We start from the raw sequence: 12,985 nt of genomic DNA on the forward strand, positions 1-12,985 counted from the left end.
GTCAAGTGTTCTACTTTCTCAGATACTAATATTTATTACTATGCTGAACTGAGTGCAACCTGAAATGATAAAAGATATTCCACATATATAATCAAAGTATATATAATATATATACACTTATATAATAATATAAGTATATAATTATATATACTTATATAATTAATTTATCATATAATGTAAACTTTTATAATAAATTCACATTCTTAGTTGTTTGTGAAGTACATTGTAATGTCCTAACAAATGTCGAAAACAAAATTCTTTTGTTTGTTATTATAACAGTATTTTTTGAAATCATATTTATGAGCCATTACTTAGAACTAATAACAGAGTAAAGGACAATGAGATAACACAGGTCAATGTCAATTAGTTGAACAAATACCGAGATATGTTATTGGATACTTTTATACTGCTCTGAACAGTTATTTCATTCCTTGAAACCCAGTATAATGGTGTCACGCATCAAAAATAAAGGAAAAAACAATCACCTAGTGACAGAATAAACAAAGTTGCTCAGATGACGAAATTTATGTAAAACCTGGCCAAAATTGCAACTAATTAATGTTATAATACGATGCCCACACTATCATGAGTCTCAAAAACAAAATCTGTTGCAAAAATATATGGAATGAAACAGCAAGCATAACAGTGAACCCACAACAACACATACTAAAAAAAGGCATCGTTACATATTTTACAGGCAACCGATAAAAATAACAAAACGTTTTGTAAAGAGTTATGCTATCACTTATACAAATAGTCAGAAACAAATTGCAAGAAGGCTGTTTTAAACTTCTTAACCAAATTTCTATAGTCCTGTATGACACCAAACAATGCACAACGATCAGCTGCAGAAGATGCAATATATCGCTGCATTACAAGGACGGATGAACTTAGACTACATCTGCCCTGTACTAATACACTGTGCTACTACTGTCTCCTGGAGGACAATCACCACCACACTCAGCACAACTCTCAAGTGTTTCATTGAAATATTGTCTATCTGAGCAACACTCGGGTGTATAGCCAAAATCTGCCATTGGAAGGAGTGGTACAAAACTAGGATTGCTGCAGTTATATAACTGGTAAAGTCTGTATGATGGGCAGCCAGGCAACGACTGCCCTGGCGTTGCAGGTCGTCTTACTGGTATTGAGCACATAGAGTCATCCCATGACAATCTTACACTGCTTAAAGAAATAGCATCCTCTCTATCACAAACAACTTCATCAATACTGCCATTGCATGTAAAATATATGCTCTGACAGTTCGTACCAAAAAAATCAATGGCACAGCCTACTAAATGAGTGACGGTTGACAGTATCGTGTCAGTGATTTGATCATTCGTCTCCTCATTAGAAGCCGGAGTTGATATGCTTGTAACTTGCATTGTCGTAGGGAGAGTCGCAGTTGGTTCCGCTGTTGTACCGAGTGTCCTGAATGTGGTGATTGTTTCTATTGCTGTGGTTGACGTAGCTCTAAGCTCAGTAGTTGATGTTGTTGTTGTGATTCTACTAGTTGTTGAGGGTGCGGTAGTTGCACCTGCTGTGGTGGTTGTTGTAGCTCTGGCTGTTGTTGGGGTTGTGGTTGGGGTTGTTGTGGTTGTTTTTGGGGTTGCAGTGGTTGTTGTTGGGGTTGTAGTGGTTGTGGCTGTTGTTGGGGTTGTAGTTCTTATGACTGTTGTTGGGGTTGTAGTTCTTATGGCTGTTGTTGGGGTTGTAATAGATGTGGTAGTTGCTAGAATGGCGCTAAGAGTTGTAGTAGTGACAGGTGTCGTTATAGGCATTCCACTAGATGTGTAAGTGCGAAAAAAAGTAGAGCTTGTTCGGTTGTGGACTAAAATAGAAGTTGGAGTGGAAACCGGAACTAAAGATGTTGACATTTTGATCACAGAGGAGATATCAGTAGAGATCATTGTTACAGCAGACGTTGCAGAGGATGACTTTAGGTGATCAGAACCGGTTGTTTCATGACCATTCTTTCCCTCATCAATGATTTTAGAAGTCATATCTATAGCAATAGAATCAACCTCCCATGTGAGCCCATAAGTCGGATTCTTGAGCTCAACCTTAATAGAGCTCAAGATTTCATCTGACTTCAGACTAATATCCTGTTGTGTACCATTGTAGTGCTCCACTTGGGTTGAAAATTCCAAGTGGAACTGCATAAGAATGCTTCCTTTTCTACAAAATGTAAAACGAATATGTAGCTATAGACAAACCAAATAAATGTGATATTGTTGGGTGCCAATTATAACTCCATTTATTACCAAATTTATACAAATTACGGTTTCCAAAAACTAGTTTCCAGAAATGAAACTAAATGTATTTGCTAAAATAAACTAGAATAAAGAAGAATCCCTCAATCCCACCAGTGATTTCTATTATTGCGAATGACTTAAGCAACCAAACCAAGCTTTTGCGTTAATAATCAATTTGAATCATTCAAATCCCCAGATCAGCTACAATCACTTTTCTATAGAGCTGTCAGAAATTATGAGACCACCCAATAACTCACACCTTTGTTCATTTTGGCATCCTTGTCGAAACCATGCTAATCCATTTACACTGTAATTACCACATAATACATATCATTAGATGCAAACATTTCTCTGTTTCAGCAAAATACAGCAACAGCTTTCCAGTTTCATTTATAGCAGAGATGATGGAAAGAAGTTTTACTATTAAATTTTTATATCTTCCTCCATTTAATCCAACCGCCTTACACACCCCCACATCGGGGGTCTTCTTGAGGGCCACCAATTATTACAAGATTTATTAAAATTATGTTGCAATAGTATCACAAAATTAATCAGTTGAGAGTACAAATAACTACACTATCTTTTGATTTTTGTCAAGGTCAGTTGCATATGAGTTTTCATCAAAGAAAATTAATTTCCAATTGAGGCTTATTGAAAATTCACTCCATATTACTTGTTAGAAAAGTCTGCATCTAATAGCATATGGGTCGTGGCGGTTCCTAGCAAAATTAAACAAAATCATCGCTACCAATAAACGTCTCTTAAACTGTGAGATGGTCTCATTCTTCCTGATGTCACTCAGTGTCGTATAGTTTCAGAGTCCCGTGACCAAAAACAAAAATGCTTGATTCCAAACGAACCCGATCGACATGCTGATCTCTAATGGAATATTCATACCTCTTTCTCAACTTCTCACTCCTTTGCATTTACTTTACTTTATTACAGAAAATCATTTGTCGTTTCTTGTAGGGAATTTTTTCCTTTTTCAAATGGTGTATAATACAACAATCAATTTCAGAGCGACTGCCAATGGGAGTAATTTCTGTTGGTTAGTGTTGCGGCCTCTCCATTATAACTTATATATAAAACAATAGTGGGCACGGCTTGTTTGTTTGGAGCCGTGCGAACTCCGATATACGCATCCGTTAGCAGCAAAACTCTGTGAAGTTATACAGCTATGTACTGTCAGAGTCATATAGCTTTACAAAGTCTCGCGACCAAAACCGGAAACAAAAACGTCCGATTCCAAACAAACTCGATCGACATACTGATCTCTAATGGAATATTCATACCTCGCTCTCAATACCACTTTTTTTGCATTTACGTTACGTTTTTACAAAAACGTTATTAGTAGCTTTTTGTAGGAAATTTTGTTTTCTTTCAAATGGTTCATGATACAACAATCTATTTTAAAGCAACTGCTAATGGGAGTAGTTTTTGTTGATTAATGTTGCGGCCTTTCGATTATAACTTATAGTAGGCGTGGCCTGTTTGTTTGGAATCGAGTGAGCTCCTGTATACGCTTCTGTTGGTGGCGGGACTCTGTGAAACTATACGGCTCTGATGTCACTCTATGGTTTGATTTTGATCTTAAAACAGATCAATTTAAACAGAATTGACTCTCCCAACAGTTACAGACCAGAATGAGAAAGGATGGAAGCAACAGAAGGAGCTGCACACCCAAAAAGATGTTAGCTTGTAATAGGCTCACCTTGGAGATAACACCAGCAATCTGTTAGATTAGGCAGGACATGATTATGAGCTATAGCTGACACCGGTTGCATCAACAAATTATTGCCAAAGATATGATCGCAGCAGAATGAGAGGCATCCCAAGGAGAAAGCAATGCCGCATTTAAATTAGCAGCTTGTTCTACCTGCGACAGTTAGTTCCACCAGGTCCTCGAAGATGGCAATTTTAGTGAAATAAAGAAGCCTAAACTTCTGATTGTTGAAGTTTGACAATTTAGTTAATGCTGTGATCCTTTATAACATTTCTTTACAAACATAAGTGAAGGTTTTATACACTAAACATGTCCAATGTGTAAATGCCAACAACTGCTTGGAGTACTGGCCCACTCATAACTTTATAGTGTCAACGAGCTTTACAGACTATGTAATTTATTAGGACGATACATAAAATTGGTACATACTGCCACCAAAGAAAAAAATTACACTACATTATAATCAATTTATAAGTAATCCAAGAGTATTAACAGCAAAATAAATAGTGCTTGTGAAAATTATATAACTTTATAATAAGATGGCTACATGGGAATGAAAGTGATAGTAATAGACATGATACAAAATATAAACAGACAACTCCTGGTCTTATTCCCAGCATTTTATGACTGCAGCTGAGTGGCTACCTATGCAGCAAGAAATGTAGGTAAAAAATCTCTAAGCTGTTGTTGAGTGAAGCCATGGCTGATCAAGCCATTGTTGAGTGTTTGAAAGTTGGAATTTTTCAAATTAAGGATATTTTCCTGTACCTACGTAGGCTTCACTTATGATGATGCATTTCGAGTGTACTTTCTTCGCTTACACTCTATTGACAAATTTCTACAATATTCCTTGAAGCAGATTAAGCGAACAAAAAACAGAATTATCTATCAGGCTATTAGCATCAAATAAATCTGCAATTAAAGAAGCATGTACAACCAAATAAAATCAATACATATATCATGTTAATGGACGGAAATGTTGCAAAGACTTTTACTGGCCAACTATACAACTAAACTATCGCTAGGTGTCACTGCTGTCATAAGGACAATCATTATCACAGCTTACACACTCCTCTTCAGACTCGTTGAAATATTGCCCACTTTCACAACATTCTAGAGTATAGTCGAAATCCATCAGGGGTAGATTTGGACTTTGATCCGTATTGATGCAATTGTAAAGCTGGTATAAGCTGCTTGAAGGGCAGTTGGCTAGTGACTGTTCGGGAAAGGCTGCCTTTTTTATAGGCAAGGAACACATGGACTTATTCCATGAAAGTGTTGAGGCAGAAAGAGATATAGCATGACTATGATTGCAAGCGAAAAAATCCGGAACCCCATTACATTTGAAGGCAATACTCTGACAGCTGTTTGCAAAAAGATTAATAACACAGTCTGATAATTGAGGGTATCGACTCTCCTCTTCACCAGACTGATCACTAGTAGTTATAGGTTCTGTTGATGTTGTTATTATCGTGTTATTTGTAGTAAACGACAAAACTCCAGTAGTTGTGAGTGATGGTAGAACAGGTACTGCAGTAGTTGTAGTCATAGAGGGCAGAACAGTACGATTATCAACAATACTAGCACTTTGTGTCGTTATCTCTAAAATGTCTTCAGTGCTAGGTGCAGACATGGTCAAAGAATGGTCGACAGTGCTAGGTGAAGACATGGTCAAAGAATGGTCGACAGTGCTAGGTGAAGACATGGTCAAAGAATGGTCGACAGTGCTAGGTGATACAGAACTTGTGTGATTACTAATTTCATTCGATTTATGGCTTTTGACATCAAAACTATGTTTAATTGTAACATTCTGTATATCCCAATCAAGACTGTGGGGATGGTCCAATTCCTCTTGAATCGTTTTAACAATCAGATCAGACTTCTCTTCTACCTCATCATCTAGAAGCTCGTCATCATCGGCTCTGACCTCCACAATAAACTCCATGTAAAATTGAATGATCACACTTCCATTTCTACAAGCAAGGCATCTATCCACTAGAATAGGCTCCCTAAACTACAATTACCTTGGAATTACTAGCTACAGTTTGTAATCACATAGACTGAAGCAATCATAGCAGAGCAAGAAATAGTGTGCTCACCTTGTAAGTAATAGCCGTAACCAGTTAGAATCAGCAGGACATGGTTGTTAGCTATAATGGCTGCCACCAATGATCTTGACAGATTTTACTTGCGAAGCTTACAATCAAAGCAAATTCCAGGAAATCAAGTAATCATTGGAATAAAGGAAATTTGAAACAATTTGTTGATTTAGCTGATAAGTGTTGACTTAACTCGACCAATAATATCTACAATAGTCAAAGTTTTGTGTAAATTACAGGGGTACTCAGCTTTCGCCCCTTAACCATAGAGGCAGTGTCTATGATAGTTTGTGGAACATGCATCCTACGAGAGGAGAAGAAAAAATATTCACATGCAGCCAACTGGGTATGTATTGATCAGAACTGTTAGAGTATTAGTCGATAAGGTAAATATTATTTCCAGTATCAAAATCAGTGGATCCATAGTAATCCAATTCAGCCATACTCGATCATGACAAACTTCTTACCAACTTTTGCACATTTTAAATATTTATTATTGTGCATGTTTACTTCAACACTATTACAAACATACTTATTAAGCATACGGTTTTATGAATAAAACAAACAAAAACACTATGGCAAACTACTTTCTAAATGGACGGATTATATATAAACAAACATGTATCACTGCAGTTAGACATCTTGGCAATTTTCATCACAGTCGAAGCATCGCATCTCCGTTTGATCAAACCTCATATCATCAGGGCAACAAGCCATCGCATAATCATAATCCCTCATCGGTAAAGCTGGTGAAAGTTCTGTGTTGGTACAGTTGTAAAACTTGTATTGCGCGTGTGCAGGGCAAGCCGTGTTAGCCTCTAATGATTCTTCCTGTGAAACTGCTACATTAACCGGGATTGAGCACATTGACTCATTCCAATGGAGGTTGATACTCTCCAAAGATATTGCGTGAGTCCTGTCACAGTGTACTGCACCATTCACTCCATTACACTTAAAATAAATGCTCTGGCAATTGCTAGCAAATAAAAATATCTGACACGTTATAGGCCTAGATTGAGCTGATAGACTTTCACCCGATAAGTCATCGATGGAATGAATTGTCGAAGAGTGTGGAGTGGAGCTCTGTATCACTGAAGTACTGCGTCGTGCAAAGATTGTGGAAGAAGGAGAGACGATGCGAGCGGGTGCTGCAGTTGAACTGGGATTACTTGATGCGGCGGAAGGCATTGAATGTGTCATAAATTCGCTTGTTGGTTGAGAGGTCTGTATTCTCGCGCTGATTGGAGCCAACTGTTCAGTACTTTCTTCAACAGCTTCGCTAGTGTCTTTCGTCTCGCTATTGTCATTTGTAGGTTCGTCATAGTCTGGAATGATGGTGATATTGTCAACTCGCCAGTTAAGGCTTTGAGATGGAGTTACCAATTTAGATTCAATAGCGTGAGAAATTTCTTCTGTTTGCTTCTCAATCTGGGCATGACCTTTTTGAGTATCACGGTTATCTTCGATTTTGGTTAGAAACTCAATATGAAATTGAATTATCACACTTCCTTGCCTACAAACAATGCAGAATTATTTAAAATATTTCAGTTACAATAAATAAGATGCTTTACCAACTCATATATACTATTTAAAAACCAGCATGAAACTTAGAAACTTAATGTAAAATAACTTCAATCTTAAACAAATTATTAACTTAGCTTTTTTATCAACTTGCATATAGCTGACAACAATTCGAATAAGATTAACACGAAAGATGCCAACTCTGAAGCACAAACAAGAAAAATATTAGAAAGTTCAAGAACATAACCATATGATTGGGAGGATACGCTGAGTAAACATAAGTTACATAACCACTGCTCACCTTGGTCTTATCATAGGAGTCAGTCTGTTAAGCCCAGCAGGGATAGATAGATGTTAAGAATGATTAGCCACCATGTTCTTTAACAAACCATGAGAGGATATGGAATGAAAGGAACACCCAGGATTCCAAACTGGCTAAAATTGTGGGGGTTAGTGGATGGGATGCATTAAGTCAAATAACAATCTTTACCGATGAAATAAGTAAAAGCAACATCTTTTGTGTAGTGAAAAAAATTGGCAAAATATGTGAAATCAGCAGACAAAGCCCTAAAATATAGAGCTTCTAATAATCAATTTTGTTTTTTTACATATATTCTAGGAATTGTTCAGTTCCTTTTTGTATGTATTACTTAAGCACGGTGCATTGTAAACATTTGAGAACAGTCCTTCGCATTCATCCTGCAGACGACATATCGATTAAATAGCCAAGAAATACGTGAAACCTAGCGCCTTAGCAGCTACAAAATAATAGGCTACCACATTACTAAGAAAGCTTTAGATGATTAAAATGCGTAAAATGGTAAAATGCGACGAAACATTTTTAAAATAAAGCTTGCACCTGGAGGGCTCAACGAATCTGAAGTATTTGACAAAAAAGTAGTTTATAATGCGTATAAAGCAAATCGCTACAGTTGCTGTGACTGGCAATAAAAACATCGAAAAAAAACAAAATTTATATTATCTGGCCCTTTGAAAACCCAAAGTTATTCAACAAAAAATTAGACTGCACAGATAAGTTTGCTAAGTTTTATATTACACAATTGCATAAACATATAAAATAAGTAATGATAAGACTGCATACATAATTCAGATCACATACAAATAAATGAATAGTTACATGGTCATGTCTCGATGATCACATACAAATCAATGAATAGATACATGGTCATAACTCGATAATATTCAAGTAGCAATTGAGGAAGTGGAGGGCTGACATTTACAGATACATTCCTGATTAACATATTTACATTTGGGTCCTGTAGTAGGTTCACACGTAAGATGCGTACCTTGTCCTTTACATGGCCTTTTCTTTACAATTTTTTTCGTAACACCCATTGAAGTTGTAAAGGTTTGCTCACCAGAACTGGCTTTTTCAGACAATGCAAAATTTGTCGTTACACTCACAGAATTAGGAGTTACAGAAATTGTTGCTGTCCGAGGAGCAGTTCTGGTAGTTTTGCTACTCAAAATGGAACTTGAAAGAGTGGGTAAAGTTCCATTGCGATGATGGATTGTTCTTGATGCCCTGATAGGTGTGGTAGAATGTAGCTGAGTAGAAAGATTAGTGTATACATGTATGGTGGAAGGCTGGGCTGTATCCTGATTCACTGGGATGGTAGAAGGCCAGATTCTGGTTGTAGTACTATTTGTTGATATGATAGAGTAGCCTGTTGCGATGGCATCACCAGGTGCTGGGACGGTAGAACTTGGTGTGGTTAATGAAGCGGGGTTGGTTGATGCCACCAGGGTGGTACTGCTTCTTAAATGAGAAAATGGATAACTCGATGTTGTGACTGAAGCATGCTTTGCTGAAGAATGAGCTGGTGACTCTGTAAAAAAATTTGTTGTAATTTCATCTTCTTTACTTGTAACTAAGTTGGAAGTAAAAGTGATCGGAGACATTAATTTGGTAAACTGAGTGCCCGCCAGAACATCTGTTGTACTAGAAGTTGACATAGTTTGACTAGGAAGTGCTGAACTGTCACCAGCTGATGTGGTTCCGAATGTAGACGTGTCAGTGTTTGCTGGAGAATGTGAGGACTTTTCATAGAATGAGTCAGTTAAAACCGTTGGCGAATCAGTAGTTGTAAAAAGAGAGCTTATATTACTACGGATGCTTGTGAGCGCACCAGTGCTAAATGCATTACCACTAAAACTAGTTGTCAATATAGAAGACTTTTTTCCGCCTACTGTCTTTGTTGAAGAAGGTAACGCTCGTGTTGTGGTAATAGAGGGAGATTTAGGGGGCTGCGATGTGGTTCCTCGTATTTCATATGGAATCGTATATGAGCCTTCGAAGGGTGTTGACTTAGTAACCCACCAAGAAACTGATCCACTCGTAGTTGGCTTGTTGATGACTGTGGTAAGCTCAGTGATAATTCTTAGATCCAACTCAAGTCTGCTGTATTCAAATGTGCAGTTAGACAGTGTACTGTTAGTCTCACGACAAAATACTCCATCCGCAATTATGGACAGAATGTTTTTTGGGTTAGTTATATTTACAAATGCTCCATTATAAGAAGTCAAGGTCAAGTTGAATGAGATTATAACGCTTCCGTTTCTACAAAAGACAATTAAGGACGTCAGCAGAGAACAGCTACCTCATATTTCTTGATGAAATACATAAACAATGGAATACAGAAATGAAAACCTAAAACTGTAGAAGAAAAATCTATGCAGAAAAGTGTTTGAAATAAAGTAGAAACAGGTAAATCACAATCCAGTTGATTGATTATTGATCGATTATAACATGAAAGGAAATAAGCGGGAATCTGGCCGCTCACCTTGCGATTTCTTGCTCACTTTCTCCCGTATCCTCATCTCCCAGTTGTATTCGCAGCACAAGATTCTGATAAGGACTGTGATGCCATGCACTGATTTACTCTACTATACATCTTTCACAATTGAATATTTATAACTGCTATAAATGCTCTTTATGAAAACTTAAGATTTATCTCCCTTGACTAAAAACAAATACACCGCTCGCATTGATTCAGGTCGTCTTGGTCATCTCTCCAACAATTGAGGGGCGAAGGGAAAGTCAGGGGAAAGAAAGGACAGTGAGAAGTATAGAACTTATTAGCTCTCTAGCGCAATCTGGGCATCACTAAACAACGATAAGATTTTATTATCCAAAAGAAGGTTTGATCAATAAAATCATTGTTTTAAAAACCCAGATGCAAACTCATTCAACTAGAGCTGAAATCATAGAGCATACCTTCACCGATATAGCGTATCGCGCTCAAAGCAACATGTAGTTACACAGCACACCAAAGCAATCCCAAATCATATAGCACACCAACACCAATAGGCAGTCATCTGCACACATACGACAGCTTGAGTGATCACGTGGCGCTATCACACAAGAATAACAGTCAAAGAGGAAGCCGCGCAGTGAGTCTCAAACCAACTTACGTGAAGTTGGTGACCTGACACTGTTGATAGGTATAGTCTGAGTTCTTCACAGTTGGATCGAAGACATCCTCCATCTAAACCAAACAAAAATTTGCTAAATACTCAAAATCTTGTCGAGTGAAGATTTGAAAACTCCCTCAAATTTTAGATCATCTCTTAAAAAATTTATAAACTGAGGTCTGATGGTAAGCTTTTTCCCACAGCCACTAAGAATCTCAATAACACACGCACGCAATCGAACACACCAGGTAATCGAACACAGTAAGTAATGTGTTTTATTTTTACTTCTACGAGTATTATAGCTTTACAAGAGGTATATAAATTAGTAAACTGGAATTGTGCTCTCTTAACCGGCATTACACGTATAACCCAAAACAATAACCAAAGAACAGACAATTGCTGTTTACTGCATTTAACAAAGATATTATGAGGGGCCCAAGTTCAAAGTTTGACTGTTCAGGAACTGTTTGAAATCATTATATTGCAATTATTATATCACAACTATTATATCACAGTTATTATATCATAATCATTATACCGCAAACATATAGCAATTACTATATCAGAATTATTGTATCATAATTATTATACATCAACCATTATATATCACAATTATTATATCCCAATGATCTGCAAGTATAAAAATTGAAATCAATTAGATTCATACTTTAAAATTCACCAAATGTTCTCAAGCGGTTCTGAATCCAAACTAGTTAGTAATAGATGAACTCAACTCTCTGTTTGAGCCCGTCTATCAGCCGTAACATTATCATTAAAACTAGCTGGTACCGCCGATACAAATAGAAATTAGTATTTATTGAGCTGTCTACCAATGCTACTATATGACTGAAAACCTAACGTTACCATAACAGAAAACTTACCGTTACCACAACAGAGAACTTACTGTTACCACAACAGAGAACTTAGTGTTATCACAACAGAGAACTTACTGTTACCGCAACAGAGAACTTAGTGTTATCACAACAGAGAACTTACTGTTACCACAACAGAGAACTTACTGTTACCACAACAGAGAGCTTACTATCACCACAACAGAAAACTTACCGTTACCACAACAACGAGCTTACTGTTACCACAACAGAGAATTTACTGTTATCACAACAGAGAACTTACTGTTACCACAACAGAGAGCTTACTATCACCATAACAGAAAACTTACTGTTATCACAACAGAGAACTTACTGTTACCACAACAGAGAACTTACTGTTACCACAACAGAGAGCTTACTATCACCATAACAGAGAACTTACTGTTACCACAACAGAGAACTTACTGTTACCACAACAGAGAGCTTACTATCACCATAACAGAGAACTTACTGTTACCACAACAGAGAACTTACTGTTACCACAACAACGAGCTTACTATTACCACCACAGAGAACTTACTGTTACCACAACAATGAGCTTACTGTTACCACCACAGAGAACGTACTGCTGCCGCTACAACTGATACTTACCGTGTCACAAAACTGAGTAGAAAGACTCTGCGCCCTGGGACTCTCGGGGTCATTCAGATCATTGGTAAAATTTAGATTCGTGATTCTCATAGAGCCATCAAAGGTCAGGGCTGAAAGTGATATCAACCATCATATTTCTATTATTACTACACACTTCATTAGCCAGTTTTCACAGTAAACTCTAAAGAGAGGTCAGCAGGATAGAAAAAATTATAGGAAATGATGAGATAAAATCTGAAAACATAGTTCCGTTCACTACAAAGTTAGATCAATATTACAAAAGAATGACTATTGCTACGGCACTTCACATTGTCGGTCTCCCGTTTTTAACTGACTCCAAGCCTACCAATGCATTCTTTAAAGAATTTGAGAGAGGAGGGTAGGAGTAGACATACGAATTAGTGATGTCAATGCTTCTGCCTCCTCAAATAATAAATTAGAAAAAAACATGTTACCAAGGTTTGAGTTCCA

The 12,985-nt window shown here is 37.2% G+C and overlaps 1 protein-coding gene across 7 annotated transcripts in view; it reads right to left on the reverse strand.

Annotated features, from left to right (window-relative positions):
* The window catches only part of LOC137401522 (uncharacterized), an 86,177-nt gene that overhangs the window by 28,539 nt on the left and 44,653 nt on the right, over positions 1 to 12,985 (reverse strand). For 4 of the 7 annotated variants that reach the window (XM_068087914.1, XM_068087912.1, XM_068087917.1 and 1 more), the window contains exons 10-11: positions 12,515 to 12,624; positions 11,034 to 11,107 (exon numbers count right to left, since the gene is read on the reverse strand). In XM_068087914.1, coding sequence (XP_067944015.1) covers positions 11,034 to 11,107; positions 12,515 to 12,624 — 184 coding nt within the window. Of the gene's footprint in view, positions 1 to 386; positions 2,179 to 4,385; positions 5,952 to 6,449; positions 7,591 to 11,033; positions 11,108 to 12,514; positions 12,625 to 12,985 lie in introns of those variants that run through there. The other 3 variants (XM_068087913.1, XM_068087915.1, XM_068087916.1) reach the window with 3 other exon arrangements.

The sequence above is a fragment of the Watersipora subatra genome, chromosome 8 (assembly GCF_963576615.1).
Source record: "Watersipora subatra chromosome 8, tzWatSuba1.1, whole genome shotgun sequence".
In the NCBI taxonomy this organism is placed as follows: Eukaryota; Metazoa; Bryozoa; class Gymnolaemata; order Cheilostomatida; family Watersiporidae; genus Watersipora; species Watersipora subatra.